At 33.9% G+C, this 19419-nt stretch overlaps 1 protein-coding gene across 3 annotated transcripts in view; it reads right to left on the bottom strand.

The window, feature by feature from the left end:
- NT5C3A (5'-nucleotidase, cytosolic IIIA) overlaps nt 1–19419 on the bottom strand; it is a 39270-nt gene that overhangs the window by 5684 nt on the left and 14167 nt on the right. Inside the window, exons 1-6 of one of the 3 annotated variants that reach the window (XM_010828991.1) lie at nt 13594–14987; nt 9594–9648; nt 3661–3759; nt 2611–2680; nt 1582–1628; nt 540–625 (exon numbers count right to left, since the gene is read on the bottom strand). In XM_010828991.1, the coding sequence (XP_010827293.1) occupies nt 540–625; nt 1582–1628; nt 2611–2680; nt 3661–3759; nt 9594–9629 (338 nt within the window). In that variant the 5' untranslated portion in view covers nt 9630–9648; nt 13594–14987. Of the gene's footprint in view, nt 1–539; nt 626–1581; nt 1629–2610; nt 2681–3660; nt 3760–9593; nt 9649–13593; nt 14988–19419 lie in introns of those variants that run through there. The other 2 variants (XM_010828997.1, XM_010828984.1) reach the window with 2 other exon arrangements.

Raw genomic sequence — 19419 nt, 5'->3', positions numbered from 1 at the left:
GCATCATCTCTATTCCTTGAAATCTTCCTCAAATTCCTGTGATTATCTTAGTGGACTCCTATGACACAGACTAAGTTTGTCAACATTTCTTTAAATAGCATTCTCCCCGGACTCAACACAATGCTTTCGCTGTAATTTGCTTGGAATGCTGCAATTTCAATTAATGTGACCAACATCAGAAGCACATTTCTCAGTAACTATGTCATCTGCTGGCTTCAACTGAGTTCAGAGTTAACTTAAATCCTAATTCTTTTTCTTTGCACATTCAGCCACATATACTTAAAAAAAATTGTTTTTAATTTAAGGCTTGAGGGTATGACTTTAAATTTATTCTCACTGATCTTCATCTTAAAACAAATTCTAGATTGCTGCAGTGATTAGAGAATCAGAGTTCATGCTGTCATATTTAATCACTGCTCTAACTCACTGGCTAATTTATGAATCTATTTATGTACAGTACAGGGGAAAAATAAACCATTAGTTGTAACTGTAATGTTATTTTATATTTTTAACCCTCCCATCACCCAATGCACACTTACCATTCTACTATATAAGGGTACTTCTCTTCTATAGTAAGAAGAGGATCAACTTCAATAGCATAATATTTTTCCTTTAGTTGCAGTAACTAGAAATAAGTAAATAATTTAATCATTAAGATTACAGAGTTGTCATTAAGCTGCTTAGTCTAATAGAAAACAAAGCAATGTAAACAAATGTTTTCCGCACGCTGCTTTATATGGTGAAGATCATGCCTAGCCAATGCATATGTCCGCTGAAGTGATCTCTGTTGATCTTAGTTTACATGTAACTAAATGGCACCCTACTCCAGTACTCTTGCCTGGAAAATCCCATGGACAGAGGAGCGTGGTACGCTGCAGTCCATGGGGTCGCAAAGAGTCAGACACGACTGAGCAACTTCACTTTCGCTTTCAAACATATCTACAAGAAGTTACCTTACTTTCAGGTCAGTAATTCAGTGACCTGAAATAATCAAATTATCACTACAAAAAAATCTTTTGTTCTCTTATGAAGGTATTAAATTTGATTCATATTTGGAGTCTTGTTAAAATAGACATAGGCAGAAACCTACTCAAGGAAAACAGAGAACTGAGGCAGTTTCCTATCAATTTAAGGGAACAAAATACATAAAACCACAGTACTTTTTTCTTTTTTTGCTTGCAAGGCTTGTGGATCTTAGTTCCCTGACCAGGGACTAAACCTCTGCTCCTTCCATTGGAAACACAGAATCCTAACCATTGGATCACCAGGGAGTTTCCATCACAATATTTTTGTTTTAATTCTGCAGTAATGTAAGGACATCAGACTATTTTGGTAATCAGTTTAAAAGTTTCTCATGAAAGTTTTATTATTAAAAAGTTATTATTACTTTTTTTTGTTAAAATAAGTTGGGAGCATATAATCCATACAATAAGCCTAAGATCTATTGCGTGTTTACTCTGTGCCAGATATGGCTATAAGAACTTTTGCATCTATTCTTGTTTGTGTGAATGAACCTGAAAAAATTCTCAGCAAAAAGGTAATGACGTCTTTGAGTAACCCTGGATTACAGTTAGTCTTTACCTTTTCTCGACATTCATCTGTGATTAGCTTACAGTTGTCAATGACATCTAAAGAAAGAAAGCAAACTAGGCATTAAAAGAATACTCTGAACTATATGCAATATCCAGGGATAAACCATAATGGAAAATAATACTAAAAAGAATATATATATGTGTATAACTGAGTACTTTGCTGTGGAGGAGAAATTAACACAACACTGTAAATCAACTGTACTTCAATTAAAAGATAAAAAAAGAAAAGAAATACTCTGATTGATGCTACCAGTAATATAAATAACTTACTATTGTTAAATGCCCGGTCAAGAAGCATGATCATTACAACTTCTGGTCTTAGTGTTATAATCCACATGGCATTCCCAGAAAATCTAATGATTTTAAAATCTAAAGCTTAGATCTAAAGCTTTTTCCTGACATTTGGGATTACTTAGAAATTTCCCAGAGAAAAATTATTGGGCCAAAGGGTGTAATTTTTAGTGGTTTTTAAAATAAATTTATCAATGATTTCTCAAATTACACATGTTCCAACAGTAAGTAAGAGAAGGCTAATATCTCTGGTTGTCAGGTTGAGGAGTATTATTTTAAAAATTCACTTCCAAGTTTGGAAAACAAAAAAGGTATATTATTCCAGCAACACATTTTAAGTTGCTATTTATTTAGTAACTCACTCTTTTACTTATCAATGATACAAAAATTTAATAACATTCCTAGAAAACACAAAGTATTTGATAAATCTGTTTCTTTAGGCTATTTCAAAGTTTAAATTCATTTAAATATTTCCTGAATAAATAGACCACATTTGGAGAGAAAATTTCAGAAGTCTTCATTCCTCTTGCAACCAAAACTGTACAGGAAAATAGCCATTTATGTAACATGGGGAAAACAAATCCTCAAAATATAATAAAAAAAGAAGACCCCTCTCACTTTCAATGTTCATAAAGAAGAAAAAATCACAAGAAATCTCAGATAACACAGGTTAAAAAAGGAACTTAATGATTACTTTTGTGAATCTATTTATGAATGCCACACTTACTATGACATGATGGGCATCTTTTTCCTTTGTAGGAAAATCGACTCAGTGTCATATCAAAGTCTGTTATTATCTATAAGAAAAGGGGAAAAGGCATTATGAAATCACAGCCACCAAGGCCAGACACTTACTGCACATTTTCTAGAAGAATGAGACTCCTCTAGAGTGTCTGGCCCTGCCCTCCACTGGAGGCTATTCTGTCTACACTGAGTTTCCTAAAGGAGTTCATATGTCAAGTCTTGAGAATTTCCTTAACTACAGGGTGAACCTTAAGCACCCCAGCACAGTCCCAAATAAAATCTGACTAATCAGTATAGGAATTTGAAACTGCAGGCAATACTATTTCCAATAGCAATAAAACATTGCACAATTTCAACCTCCTTGGTCAGTGTACAGAAGTGCAGTGGAAATAAACTATGCCATGCTTCTAGTTATTGAAACTGTGCGTTCTTGATTTGTCTGTTTAAATAAACTAAACCAATGAATGAAGGAATGAGACACAGCAATAGTTTACCAGCTCTTGAAACTTAGGAGACGGGGCTAAATAGTTTTTTCAGAAATGTTTAAAAAAGGGAATACATTTTTAGTGAATATCCAGATTATTTAACTTACATGTAAAACATTCCTTTAAAAAAAGAATTAGAAAAATTAGCTATCTCCTAATAGTTACACATTACTTTGACTACTGTGATTTATTATATTAAAAGAACACCTTGAAACTGTCCACATTTTAAAGATTATTAATCATAGTTAATCAATTTACTTAAGATGGTTTAATACTTAATGCATAGTACTAGTTAGCTGAGCACTTAATATTAAAGAAAAGCTAAAATTATTTCAAGGTTATTAACTTTTGTTGTTTCCAGTGGGGTATTCTGCGTATTTTAGACCAATTCCAGATACATCTCTTAGATTTTACATTCCAAAAGGACAGGGAAAGCTTGTCTATCTAAGCTTTCTTTATTCAGATTGTAGCAAGACATAAAATCAATGAGTCTGCTTGAAAATGAAATATAGAGGTTTAATGCTAAAGGCTTCTTGATAATGATTCACCTGAAGTTTAGCAGCTCCTCCTTTGATAAGACCACAGATGATTTCTTCTACTCTTGTAGGGTTCTTGATGTGAACTGAATTTTTCTGGATTTCTGGCATCTAAGAATCAAATAAATGAATTAACTATTTTTAATTTATTTTCCCCCAGGTTTCTTTGATACCAAGCAAAGTAATATAAAAAAGCTTATATTATTTAAAGATGTAAAACTGTTGAGGCATTATTTTAAAAAAAGCAAACCACCATAACAAATTGCCATTTATCTAGCCAAAACATTTTAAAGCACATCAGTTATTTCTATCTAGAAGATTAAGACAAAACTACATTTGAAATACATTATCAGAAAATGTAATTTTTCTAATTATAAAAGTCATGCATGTTCACAACAGAAAAAAACAGAAGTATAAAAAAGAAAAATTGCTTGTAATTCTACTGCCCAAAGCTAAACAAGTAAGCATTTTAATGTTTTCCATTAATTTCATTTCTATGATTGCAACATGCATGTATATGCACATAGTTTATCTCATTCACATTATATACTTTTGCATCTGGCTTTCTGAAATTAATATCAATGTATTTAATTTGAAAGGCTGCTTCAAGATCTTTACTCCTTTATTGTACTCTACCCCCCCAAACTTCATTGTTATTGACATAAATTTTATAATGGATTTATTCCAAATTAAGATTACTACTAAATATTAGACCACCTGGGCTGAGGCTGCTACTTAAGCTGGTTTATGCAGGCTTTAGTTTTGCTCAACAGTTTAACATTATGTAAACAGCTTATTTTTTCTACCATGTCACAGAGAGAATGAAACTGATCAGAGGAAAATTAGCACAAAGAAGACTTGGGGGAGGAAACTACGAGTCATTTAATAGTCAGCTCCAAGTACAAAAAGACAATAACTGAACCTCAAATTAAGATTCTACAGTGGCTTGTATCCAGTAAACTTTATTTTATATTCTATTATTATATGTGTGCTATCTCCAATATTAACATATTTCATGTGTGTTATTGACACAGTTATGAAAAATTCCCCAGGCCTTGTATCTCAGCTATAAGAGAATCTGACCAGGTAAATCTGTTAGGTTCCAAGCTGTCCCTTGGACAAAATCAGAAAATCAGAAAAAAGTTAACATGTCTTCCTGAGATTGGAGGATGAATACAGAAGTGGACAGGAAACAGAAGTAGGAACATTAAATTTTTCTTCATGAATGAAAGACCTGAATTTATAATATACTTAATTTCAAAAAGCCATACTTAAATAGGGTGGGAGGGTAACCTGCAATACAATCCAACCTTCATACAGTGATCCTTTTAACTTAAATGGACTTTAAAGTGTTTCAAAAGAATAGAGGTTATTTAAATCATCTAAATAAATGCAAGGAGATCAAACCAGTCAATCCTAAAGGAAATCTGTCCTGAATATTCACTGGAAGGACTGATGCTGAAGCTGAAACTCCAAAATTTTGGCCACCTGATGTGAAAAACTGACTCCTTGGAAAAGACCCTGATCCTGGGAAAGATTGAAGGCAGGAGGAGAAGGGGATGACAGAGGATGAAATGGTTAGACAGCATCACCGACTAGATGGACATGAGTCTGAGCAAGCCCCGGGAGTTGGTGATGGACAGGGAAGCCTGGTGTGCTGCAGTCCATGGGGTTGCAAAGAGTTGGACATGACTGAGCGACTGAACTGAACTGAAATAAATCACTATTTACTTTATTGTGATTTTTTTAAACATGAGAAAAATCAATAGGCACTTGCTCCTATATTCCTGTTTTTTCATTCATTAACACCCATTCATTTTATAAATACTTACCATGTGTCTACATTGTATCAGACATAAGAAACTAGAGATATGATACTCATACTCTTTTCCTGTTGAATTTTAGGAATTAGTGCTGTCACTTCTGATGCTCCCTTACAAATACCTTAGCGAGTAAATTGATCCCCTAATCAAATTCTGCTCTTACATCTGCCTTAACTGGAAGATGCATAATAAATAGCATATGCTTTATTTAATAACTAACCCATTACTGAAAGCAACAGAGGGCATATGTTACTTACTCTATTTTCACCAAAAAAAATGAGAAATTTTGTTTCAGTGTGTCCATACTAAGGAAGATGTCCTGCCTCAAGCAATCACATCCTACAATACATTTGATTTTAAAAAGCCATATTTAAACAGGACTTCTAATTAGGCTGGTTTCTGCTAGGCTCTCAACTATTAGATTGGTTTATTTTACAGTGAAAATAAAGAGAACTAGTGGCTAGAGGAGTTCATATTCCTGCTTCTGCACAACATAAAACCATTCATTTTCAGATAAATGAGTAGTGAATACCCAAACAGTACCACAGTGAAATAAGAGTGGTGAAGACAGATGAAAGGGCAGCTACTGTTTCCAGAGAACACAAGAGGGCGGAGGACACAGGTATAAGAAATATAAAAATTATATTTGCCTTGGATTATACAGTAAAACACCATATCTCCCCTTTTCACAGTACACATATAATATTACTGAAATATATGATGAATACTTCTCAAAAACTTGAGATGTTAGACATTTAGACATTTTCCTCAAATATTTTAGAATACAGCCTAAGAAATAGAATTTACTGTATGAAATGTATCAATGAATATCAGAATATCAGAACACCATGAAGCAGACTACAGGAGTATGCACTTCATCACATGTCACATACTTCTGCTACCCCTCAAATCCCTCCCTCATAGTCCTCTTGGACACAATACACCCACCTGTTTCGTGGTACATAAAATAATGATACTTGAAATTTGAAGGGCAAGTTATTTTAAATTGTGTGAAAACTTCCCAGTTTGATTATAATACAATGCTATGAAAAATAAATAAGGGACTAAAAATTTCCATCATTTATGAGCAAAAGAAAACAAATTTATTTTATAAGGTCATAATGTAAAATGCTGGGGAAGGAGCAAAGCTTTCCTGACAAGAATCAGGGTATTCTGGCTGATGAGAGCCTAAGGTGAATCAATGCTAAAGATAACTAAGGAAAACCTAAAATACACTTATTCTGGCTAATCTTAAATATACTGTACTTGTACAGATGAAATGAACTCCTAATTATTAGTCTACTTCCATATTCAGAAGGTATGATTTCTAAAGAAATTGATACCAAAGTTATACAGTTTTGTTCATAGTATTTGTGAACAAATAATGTGATTATTTGATACTATCTCGTGGCTACACTGAGATAATATACGGCCCAGTAGTCACAAAACTGTCCTAATGATGTCAACCTGTGTATTTCTAAACATAGCTCACATAAAAATGAGTTTGAATTACTTAATCTCTGTCTGAAGCTCTCAATGAAAATATTTTTCCTTTGTTTTCCAATGGTCAAATATGGTACAAACAGAAGTCTTTATTACGGGTACAAAGGAGTGGGCAATACAATTTTTGTGTGATGACATAAAAAGTATAGATTTTTAAAGCCACCTATGCAGACTGGTACATTTATTCACTCATGCACCTAGATGATTCTTGCTTTATTTTGAAGATTAAGCACTGCAAAATTTGACTGATAGCCGTCTCTCCTGCCTACCACATATCTGGCCTGTCTCCACATTAAAGTAGTGTAGGCCAAATTCTTTCCTTCATTTACCATATAGTCATTAAGTGTAAGGCACTCTGTTAAGCAACCCTGTAAGAGATACAGAAATTTGAGTAAGATATACATCTTATACTCAAATTCATCTTCTCTAACATGGATTGTAATACAAATAATCCAAATAATAAAAACATTGTCAAGATGTCCATATACAATACAAGAGAAAAAGAAGAAACTAAGGTTACTTCTGCTGGGGTCAAAGGAGGGAGACCCATGGAGCTGGGCTTCTGGAGAGAAGCAGGATTTGGGTGTGCTGAGACTGGGGAGGTGTACAGGGTCTCATGTGGGAAAAGGATAAATAGCTCTGTTTTTCTAGAACTTGAGGGTACAGCTGGCAACTTAAAAAGATGTTATCAATTTTTTAGAAGAGCACACCAAAGGTAAAAATTATATAAATCCAGACTATAATGAAAATTATTTAAACATCTATCATCTCAAAAGGCTTGTTTTCCTTCCACAGTGCTTTTGTAAGTTACCTACATTGCTCTGCTGTGCTTAGCCTCTCAGTTGTGTTCCACTCTGCGACCCCATGGACTGTAGCCCGCCAAGCTCCTCTGTCCATGGGGACTCTCCAGACAAGAATACTGGAGTGGGTTGCCATGCCCTCCTCCAGGGGATCTTCCTGACCCAGGAATCGAACTGGGGTCTCCTGCATTGCAGGTGGATTCTTTACCAGCTGAGCTACCAGGGAAGCCCCAACTACACTGCAACTTGCTTCTAAAGGAGACACATGGTAGAAGGTCCTAGGATCCTGGTAACAACAAATTATATGGTAGGATTTTTTATATCACTTGTATTCATTTTCATAAAAAAAAAATCAACTCAAGCAAGAAAATGAGTTTAGACTGACTTAATTCAGAGATACTTATGCTCAGTATCAATAAATCAAATGCCAATCATGCAACAGATGCAAAGATCATGTTCAAGTATTAGACTGAACTATATAAAACTGCCAACATTGGACTGTTATTTCATGTATTAAAGAATCAGCAATTTCATATGCTTCATCCTAAGAGCTCTAAGTACACTGCTGACAAGCTTAATCAGCACTCTGAATAAATTTTAACCTCCTATCACACAGTGGATGAGGAAAGTTAAATGAAACAAGAGATTTACTAATGTTGACACAAAGCTGCTTGCATGCTAAGTTCTGGTTTATAGGTTCAGACCAGAAAAAGAAAATTAGAAAGAAAAAGCATGAAAAAATAGAGAAAAGGAAGAACAAAAAGAACAGAAAGAGAAGATAAGAAAGAGATCATGGGGCAGCTGTCCTCTTTAAAAGAGAGAAAGAAATAGTGATTTTTAAAATTTTGTGACTGAATAAGGATAGACATAATTTCCCCCACATTTACAAATAAATCCTACTTTCATAAAACACTAACATAATATAGGAGATTAACATTCACTGAGTGCTTACCATGTGCTTTTAAAGTACTTTATATATACTTTTTCATTAAATATGTATAAGGATACGTCAATTATAAGATAAATAAGGTCTGAGGATATAATGTATAACATGGTGATTATTATTATATAATTGAAATTTACCCCAAAGTATAACTCAAATATTCTTCAAAAAAAAAAAGGTAGGTTTGTGAAGTCATGGATATGGTAACTAAAGGGGGTAAACTTTCACAATGTGTACGCATATCAAATATTCACATTGGACACTTTAAATATCTTATAATTTTATTCGTTAATTACATCTTAATAAAGCTGGGAAAAGATATGAACAAGGACAACAGGAGGCTGGTGGTTTCATGTGTATTTCTTAAAGGTGAGATGGTTGCCTGCATTCAAGGGTGTCACAGCTAATAAAGACTGAGTTAAGATTTGAAGCCAGTTCTGAAGCCAAAGCCTGTATTTTCCCTACCTCATCCTAATGTCTATAATGCAATGAAAGCTACTGCTGTTCAAAAAGTTTTAAAAAATTAGTTAAATGCTTAGTTAAATTAGTTAAAATTTTAACTCAGAGGCCTAAGATGAAAGATCTCATGTTGTATAACTGTGCTGTTACTGAGCAAGGAAAATTTAGCACAAAAAGAAATGGGGTAATCATTTTATCTGCTGAAAAACATTTTAGTGCACATTATATTTCAAGCAAAAAAAAATTCCAAGGAAATTCAATTCAACAAGTATTTGAAATTCTGTTGTGTGTCTAACATTGTGAAGAAAGATCTGTGTAAAGTTACAGTCCCATAATTAATTATCTGGTTAAAGACAGAGGTAAAAGTGGTGCAGATTCACCATTAATAAATGGAACTGGAAATATTCAAATACCCACCATTTTCACATGTACAGCAGAATCTTGATTAAGCATTTCTTGATTATCCAATCTTCTGGATTTTCCCAGGTGATGTCACAGTAAAAGAGAGAGAAAAAAGGTACACGTGACACACATACATTTCAGGCTCTTCCTGTACGTTAATACACTTTTGGTTTGACAGTAATACTAAGTTATTGAAGGCAGCTTTTTTCTTTCCTAAGAAGCTCAGCAAAGATTTTACTCTATCTGACAAACTTTGGGGCTAAAAATTTTGTATGGAGAACTTGCAGCTCTCCTATAAGAACTTATATGGTTTAATAAGATTTGAATAAAGAGTTAAAGTGAAGTATATATTTGGAAAAAATGTTGTATTGCATGAGTACTTTATCAACATCTTCTCTACATGTAAGGACGAAGTTTGTGGGAAAATTATGCATTATTAATCCTGAATCAGTGAAGAAATATACAAACAGAATGTAAGGAGAAACATAATCCACGGAAGTCAAATTTATTCAACTTTCTCATATTAAAATCTTTAATTTTGTAAAATGCTGTGACTAAGATTTGACTTGTGTTTGAATCTAGCATAGTGTCTGGCACAAAACAGGTAAGTGATAGTGTTTAACTGAATGATCATTTAAGGGTTTTGGATAAGACATCTTATTATACTAAGTTTCATTTTTGCAGTATAAATCTTAAGGAAGATTATTTATTTTTGCTCTTCAATGACTCTACTTTCACTTTATTCCAGATAAGCAAAATTTTATAATGAAAGCACTACTTAAAAAGGGTAAGTTAGCTGAGAGGAAAAACTGACTTTTTCTTAGACTCTGGTAACAGAAGTTGAACATTAGATGAATGTTCTTTATAATTAAAACATGTGTAGCAGATATAAAAAAAATTCTCAAATTCTAAAACCCACCTCCTATTTCATTTAAAGTACATAAAACTGGGAAATATCTTTCCTGAAAAAGTATTTCCCACACCTCTCAGAAGGGCTGCTAGTAAGTTGATGATCTTATAATTGATGGCATCTTAAATGATCTTATAATTGATGATATTTTAAATATCTTAAATATTGATAAACAATATTTAAATAGTAGGATACCTCCATTTTTTCACATGTGAAAAATATTGTCATTGAAATTACCTGGCAAGTCTGTTTCTTCATTTATGGAATCCAAAATATAAACTATGAAATGCTTATGGCTTTTCTTCAATGTTTAATATCTGAAAAGGGTTTCTAGATTTCTCAGAAGGCACTATTTAAATAAAACCATTTTATTAGCTTGAAAAAGAGGAAGGAGAATGTGAAAAAGTCAAAGTGAAGCTTATATTAAAAAAATCACGTATTCTGACACATTTGAAAAACCTAAAAGAAAACAATTCAAGCAGTGAAGAATACATTTTACTATCTGGGCATCTAAAATCTTTTGTTATGTGTAGCCCAGCAGACCCAGTTCCTCTCCACTCTCCATCCTCAACTATGGCTCTTTTTGGAGCTTTCATTCACGTTCAGTAGAAAAGGAAAGGGGGAAAAAAAAAGCCAGTGTTAGTAGGTAAAAGAGTTAATCATCTTTCTCATGATCTCTTCATTAATTTTATTTAAACAAAATACAAATGTAAACAAAGAGTGATCAGAAATTTGATCTGATAATAAATAAAGGCCAACTTTAGGACTAAGCAAACCTCAATAGCTTACTAGATACTACAAAAATTTCAAGTGACAATATTTCATTCTTCCTAGTCCTCAATGGCAATCTGACCAGAATTTATCCTTATTCACAGATAATCTCACACAAGTGATACTACAGTCCTAATAGAAAAATCACTATCATTACAGAAGTGTACAGACTAAGGTATAAATGTCAGCATTCTGGCAGTATTCTAAGGACAACACTGAAAATGAGGGCAGAGTATTTTTAAACCAATAGGCTTGTAAACCTATACTTGGTATATAAAGTTCTGGCTTACTTTGCCAGCAGTCATCTGTTGCAGATGCTTCAAGAGAAGAGTTGCTGAAAAAAAACAAATCGAGCGCAGAAGACTTGTTCAAAAATAGAAAATATTACCCTTGAACTATGAACTCCAAAGAAAGTTTTGAAGTTTCAAAGTATTTGGAATCTTTAAATGTGGACTGGAACATGTGGAAACTGGAAAAATAATTACTTTGTGTTCTTTTGCTATGAGTTTAAAGTCTCTACTGTAACAGTGTTCGTTACAAGGAATATGTAGGACAAGGCTAAAGACTGAAGCGAGAGGTAAGAACTTCACTTGAATAGCATAAACTTGAGAACTGACAAGTTTTAGGTATTGTGGTATTTCATTCTGAGATGATTATCTTTACCCCTTGAAGTTATTTATAAATCAATGAGTGAAAATGTCTATATCAAGTTAAAAATCTGACTTGCCTTTATACAGTTTTAAAGTATCTGAATGTAAATTGAATACTTTTAAAGCCCCTCTTGACTGTCTTATAGGAAAGTGAAAAAATATTAAAATTTATTGATATTATTAGCTTAAAAAGCTGTGATTTCTGCTTTAAGTTTGCTACTTTCAGAAACATTTAAACTATACAATAAAGTAATGAAATTTTGAATGATAAACTGTATACTACTTATATAAGAAAAGGTATGTATTACTATAATATGACAGGGTATCAGTAATAGTCCTAAAAATCTTACTGCATATCTCTGGCAACATACATCACTTGTCCTAAGCGTGGTTTTTTAATAATGACACTTAGGGTGATCAGCACATGGAAAATCGAACTATAAATTCATTATTTATAAAACATTATAAAATCAGTTTCTTGGGGGGCATTTAAAGAATTCTCCCTAATTAGATTTTCAAGGCAGCAGTAAAAAAATAGCAACAACAAAAAGTACCAACTGGAAAGTGAAACTGTCTCTTGATACAAACATAAAACAAAAATGAAACTGAATAGCAAAAGGTGGGAGAGTAAAAGAAGGTAGAAGAAAACAGATTTCAAAGCTTAGCTATTTAAAAATTGGAAATTTATACCAATTTTCTTAAATAGCAAAACGTGGCTTCTCAGAATATTATAGATACTTATGAAAATACCCAATTTCAGAGCTTAGCGTTTATTCATCTATCCTCCACACCTCCTCTGCCCTACTGCCTAATCGTGTTTTTCAAGATAAGAAAACCGAGGCACAGGGAAAATAGATAATTTATACTGATTACCCTCAGAAAACTCTTGAGTTACTCTGTCCTTGAATTTGTCCTACAACAAAAGCATAGGTAGTAAACAATATCCGGAGATGTAGGGCTTGGATACAGACTGCCAATAAAAACCAAGTAAATACCTTTAAGAAGTGGTCTGCTGCATTAGCTAACTATAAAAGATAAGGCAATTCAATTATTTAAATCTCAGTTAACCACAACATTCTAGGCTCTTATAGTAATACATATGTTTGAATCGATGGTAATGTATATGTTTGAATCTTAATTTTCATCATACAGTATGTTTTAATCCTTACAGACAGTAATCCAGCTTTTATCAATTTATAAAACATAACTAATATAAAGCCATTCCATGATATCCTGGATAAAGCTTATAGGCACAAAATAAAAATTAATTCTCTTTATTATTAGCAATAATAAAAAATTCCTAATCCTAGGTACACAAATCACGTGGCTATCAGCAAAACTGAGTCACACAACAACTAAATGAACAACAAAATTAGATTTTTTCTTCCCCCTGAAGAGATTTCTGAGGGTACATGGCTTTTTCTTAATATCAATGCGTGAAACAAGATGTTCTTAAAATTAGATCCTACAAATTAGAATTTCTGAGACCCAAGACACTGCAAAGTTCTCCATATTCACATCTTTGCAAACTATAAAGAAGTTTTGTGTTACACAGGATCGTTCTATTTTAATTTAATTTGGATTTTTAAATGCCTAAAATTTCAACAAGATACAGAATCAAGTTAAGAATCAGATGAAGTTCAACAAGAGAAACTCACTGTTTATATGAACTGTAGACACTTACCCTGTAAAGTAACCGGACAAGCTACAGCAGCAAAAGAAAATTCTTCCTGTCTGAGGAGTACTAATATAGCACAAGGTGCAGCCGAGGGCGGTCCCAGAAGCCTTGGCTAATATGCTCTATGCAAAATCAGTCTTGTGACGCATTACTACACAGTGCTTTATTATGCTCTGGGTGACAGGCTTGCTAGCTCTGCACTAGTCACCAGTCTACAGAACAGGATCAAATAAAATAATGTGGCAGTTAAGAAAGAGAAGGTAAATTTGTACTATTAGAGCACCGCCAACTTGCTCTGCAAAGAAAAGAGGAACCTCAATAGTTTTAAGACTTGAAAACACCCTCTTCCTCATCGTGTGATTCAACTGTCAGCACACTTGTAGTATGTGTACTTCTCTGTACGAATATTATATTTTAATACAAAGTGAAAAAGATCAGGTCCTGTTTGCCAGGGCTGGGGGAGGGGAGAGCAGGGAGCTATTGCTCAACAGGTACAGAGTTTCAATTTGGAAGACGGAAAGTGTTCTGGAGATGGACGGCAGCAGTGGTGGTGGTTTCATAACAATGTCAAATACACTTAATGCTGCTGAACTGTACACTTAAAAACAGTTAAAAGGGTAAACTCTGTCATGTGTATTTTACAGTTTTAAAACGATTAGCTCGTGTAAGACATGTGAAAAAGAATATTTGCATTAAAGTGTGCTAAGTTGTTAACAATCTTCATTGCAGGGTAGTGGGATTTAAAGTGATTTTTATGTTTTTCTCCATATTTTCCTACACTGTAAATTTCAACAAGACCATGCACGGATCTACTAAAAAATCTGAACAGAATGAAAATTAATTTTTATGGTTAAGAAATTGAAAAAGCTCCTTTCCTGCTGGAAATGAAAGCAAACCGTTGTGAATATAAATATTTTTAACCTTTAAAGAGAAATCAGTCTTGTTTTTAACCTGAGTCGTAGGATTAAATATGCTAATACCATGTGGCAGGGCCTGATAGATAAGTTATGTTACTGGCTCTGGGAAGCTTTATCATCAGGAACAGGGCTATGCTACACTCATGTAAATAAGTTTGTATACTAGCCTTTTCTCGTCTATACTCAAAGGAACCTGAACCAACATAACATTTCAGTAATCAAACTTTGTGAAGCAGCACTCTGTACTACAAATGATACAAAAAGTTTTAAAAGTTGTTTTTTAAAAAAGGCCACTAACAAATTACCCAAACTTGATATCTACCAAATGTTAAAAATTTGGCATTACTATCTTATTTTAATAAGATGAGAAGATTGACAACATAATATTCCTCTTAGAGGATAATCTTTTATATTCTAGTAATGGAGGCTCAGGACTTCCCTGGTGGCTCAGTGGTAGAGAACCCACCTGTCAATGCAGGAGACACAGGTTTGATCCCTGGGTTGGGAAGATCCCCTGGAGAAGGAAATGGCAACCCACGCCAGTATTCTTGTCTGGGAAATCCCATGGACAGGGGAGCCTGGTGGGCTACAGTCCAAGTGGTTGCAGGAGTCAGACACTTAAGTGGCTCAACAACAACAATGCAGGCCTAAGGGCAGCTAGGTGATCCATTCTGAAAACACCTCTGTTCTATGTATGAATGTGTTGACTAAACTGTCCTCTAATATATTAAAATGCTTAGCACTGACAAGAATTTTAAAGATACCTTTTTAAAAGATCACTCCAAACGCATCATCTCCAAAGTGAAAGTGAAGTCACTCAGTCGTGTCCGACTCTTTGCGACCCCATGGACTGTAGCCCACCAGGCTCCTCCATCCATGGGATTTTCTAGGCAAGCATACTGGAATGGGTTGCCATTTCCTTCTTCATCTCCAAGGAAAACAACAAAAAATGATGGAGTTGGAGTTCCACAACCTTTTAGGAGGGGAATTTAGAAATACTATTAAAAGCTTTAGAAATACACATTCCCTTTGTACAGACCAACTTTATGTCCTAAGGACTTTACCCTAAGGAAATAGGGCAGTGTATGAAGATTTAGTTGTAAGGATGTATATGGCAGAGTTGCTTTATAATACTGGGAAACTGTAAACACCTTAAATGCCCAGTATCTAAATGTTTATTGATACAAGGGAGGTGAATAAATTGTGGCATACACATAAAAATTATACAGTTCTCAAAGATGATTACTATAAATAGTTACAACCTACTGTATGTTTACTGAGTGCCAGACACTTTTAAGCACTTGACATACCTCATCTCATCTCATCTTATAACCTGAGAAGGTGTGGGCTACTATTATCCTCATAGCTGGCAAATGGCAGAAATGGATTCAAACTCAGGTTTCTGTGACTTCAGAATCCATGCCTGTAAATCAACACACAGTACTGCTCTGTGAGATCAATATTTACAGATAAACTGTGATATACATGATCTATTATTGAGTGAAAGGAGTTGTGAGAGTATCGATAGCCAGAGTCCAATTTTGGGGGGAAAATCTTTAAATAAGCACAGGAAAATCTAAAGTAGAACACAAAAGACAGTATCAGTAATGGAAGTAAAGGGCCATTTTTATTTTCTGAGCTTTATAAAATAAATGAGTTCCTTGGGGGAAAAATGGCTTATTAAAATGTTATAGTAGTTGACCCAATCATGTCCATAATCAGAAAAGAAAGTTTAAAAAAAAAAATCAGAACCAGTCAACATCACATGGATGGATTATTTTGAAGAATATTTCTAAAGCAGAGAATTCAGCCAGTTGACCCTAAAACAAAACAAAATACAGCATGAGAACCAAGATGGCTAGTTTCTTATCAAGAGGGGTATTCTGGTCTCTAAGGGATAGACGGCTTTGGCTCTTTTGGTGTTCTGTCCTGTTACTCTAAGGAGAGTAGAGAAGAGACAAAACATGAGTATTGTTTCCTGACTGTATGTAGAAGACAATGTCTGCCTTTGAATTCCATCCAGTAGGTGAGTATATGCCATGGGGATGGGATTGTATGTCTGGTGAGGTGTCCCTCTATGTCTAAGAAAACAATTTATATACCTTAATTTAAAAATAATTTACTGCTAAAAAGTGCTAATCACCTGAGCCTCCAGCAAGTCAGAATTTTTTTGCAACAGTAACATCAAAGTTCACTGATTACAGACTACCATAACAGATACAGTAACAGTGAAAAAGTTTGAAACACTGCAAGAATTACCAAAATGTGAGACACAAAGTGAGTAAATGCTGTTGGGAAAATGGTGCCAACAGACTTGCTTGATGTAGAATTGCCACAAACCTTGAATTTGTAAAAAATGCAATATGTAAAACGAGGTATGCCTGCGTAATTTAATCATTAAAACCCTAACAGAAAGATAATACTTTCCTTTTCATTATAGACTAGGAATCTAAGATCTGGGAGAAGTCACTTATTACTTACATAGATGACCTGGGAGACTTTTTTTTCTTACTACATCAGCACTGTTTCTAGGAAATAATATCAGCATAACACTTACATGAGAGGACTAAAGATGTGTATCAATAAGAACAATGTTTTGAAACTTGCCAGAAAAAAGGAAGAACAGACGCAAAATACTGAATGAAAGAAAATGAATTTTGTTTCAAATAGCTCTAGGATCTTTTTTTTTTTTGAGAGGAGATTTAACAGATCCAGGAAAAAGTCATAAAGTCATAAAGGCAGACTCTTTTAACAGCACACAGTGGACTTTCATCTCTGGACACAATGACTGGGCCTTGTTGCCTGGGAGTTTCTTTATTCACTGTCGTAGAAACAGTAATTACTCATACCACTCCTAATGAAACTCTAAACCTGAAACTGATATACCAAAGAGCAAAGAATCATGCAGGAGTCAAATATTTGGCAGATTTTTCTCCCCTTATAACACTGCAACTGGCTGTCTTTATCACTATAGAAAGGGGTATTCATTTGTACTTCTGAATAACTGGTTACAATGTTTAGATGTTGTCAATTTTCAATTAACTTGAAAAGCTAAAAATGATCACTGCATACTTTGCCATCAAAAGTTTTGAAATAAGAAAAAAACAAAGTCCAGAGAAAATCTATCCATTTAAATCTTAATAACTTATTAATTGATTTTATTTTTATTCTTTGGTCAGGGACTAAAGAGAATAAAGGTATTGCATTAATTAACAGTTGTATATGAAAAAAAACACTTGATAATCCCACATAAAACCTGTGGTATACAGTTATTTCTCAATAATCCAGCCTATGACTTAACTAAAGTTTATCATAATCCAATTATCATTCCTCTATGTAATGTATTTTTAAACTTCACCCTGAACTTGACTGACACCCTAGGAAGTTATTCCAAACCAAGCAATAAAGTCATATAAGGAAGACAATTCATAGATGAGATGTAATCCTCTCTATAAGGACTCTTGCAAAACTTGTTCCTGATAATTGTTGCATGATGTAAACAGCAAGACCATTTTTTTAAACATGCAAAACACCTGTCTAGGTATCTGACTTCTATCAAAACTTCTCTGAAAAAAACGAGTCAACTAACTTCAACAGGGTAACTGAAATAAATGATATAAATGTTTATATGAATATGGCTTAAAATATTTAATGAGCAAAAACAGAGCTGAAAATAACTGCTGCATGCTGGGAAAATGAACAGTAAATAAAGATTTTCCTATAAGTTTTATTCTTGTTTAAAGTAATTTCAAAAACATATCCTATTTGGTGACTGTTAGCACAGCTTATTGCTGCATTTATGAATTCACACACATATACACCAACTGCAGAAAACCCATGGGTCTGGTCTCAATGCATTTCTTAAAAACTCTATGCAACAATCTAGGATTGAGGAACTTAATATTCAGAAACTCAAATGAAGTTTTTGAACATAGTCTATATCTTTTTATTTTTTCACTTAAAAAGTAATAAATTCTGTAAACTCCTTTAGAGGAAATGACATTATGTTGTAATAAGTAGGTCAAGTTCAGGAAAACTGTGTGTAAGACAATACCATAATGAAGGAAGTCGTTCTTCCTTCCTCTCCTCTCAAACGTGCTATTAATAGTAGTAAACATTCAAGATGCTCAGCACTGAAATTGATGTTCCCGTTTTATTATGTCTAAATTTCTGCACCTGAAATGTAACAGCAAGAAAAACTTTTGTTTTAATTTTGGACTCTTTCCACATCACACAGTTGGTATTCTATATGTTGAAAGGAAACAGTATTGCTTGGGATTACTAGTTTGGTGTGGGTTCTATTAAAAATGGTCAGAAACAGTTATGCTACTAATGGCTTTTATTATTGGTGTATTATATCCAGCACACCTAAAAGGAGAGTACAAAGAATGAACTTACTATCCCTTCTTTCAGCTATGCTAAACAAACTCAAAAAATAATAAGGTAAAAAAAAAAATGAAGAAAATTATTGAAAGAGATTCAAGTTTATAAACTAATAACTTATAACAAAGAATTATTTAAAATTAAATGGATGATATCAGTGGTTGATAACTTTAGTTTTTAAAAGTTTATAAGCAGAAGAAAATGGCAACCCACTCCAGTATTCTTGCCTGGAAAATCCCATGGACGGTGGAACCTGGTAGGCTACAGTCCATGGGGTTGCAAAGAGTTGGACATGACTGAGCAACTTCTCTTCAAGTAGAAGAAAACATAAACTAGAACCCCCTGAAAACTTCTTTGAATAGTAATAACCCAGGAAACCAAGTAACTTAGAAAAGTTTTGATAACGTATGTGTGCTCAGTCGCTCAGTCATGCCTGACTTTTGCATGCCATGGACTGTAGTGCCACAGGCTCCTCTGTCCATGGAATTTTCCAGGCAAGAATACTGGAGTGCGTTGCTTTTTCCTTCTCCAG

The sequence above is a fragment of the Bison bison genome, unplaced genomic scaffold (assembly GCF_000754665.1).
Source record: "Bison bison bison isolate TAMUID 2011002044 unplaced genomic scaffold, Bison_UMD1.0 scf7180017858770, whole genome shotgun sequence".
Taxonomy (NCBI): domain Eukaryota; kingdom Metazoa; phylum Chordata; class Mammalia; order Artiodactyla; family Bovidae; genus Bison; species Bison bison.
The sequence above is the reverse complement of the archived record's forward strand: the minus strand, read 5'-3'. Positions and strand labels throughout refer to the sequence as shown.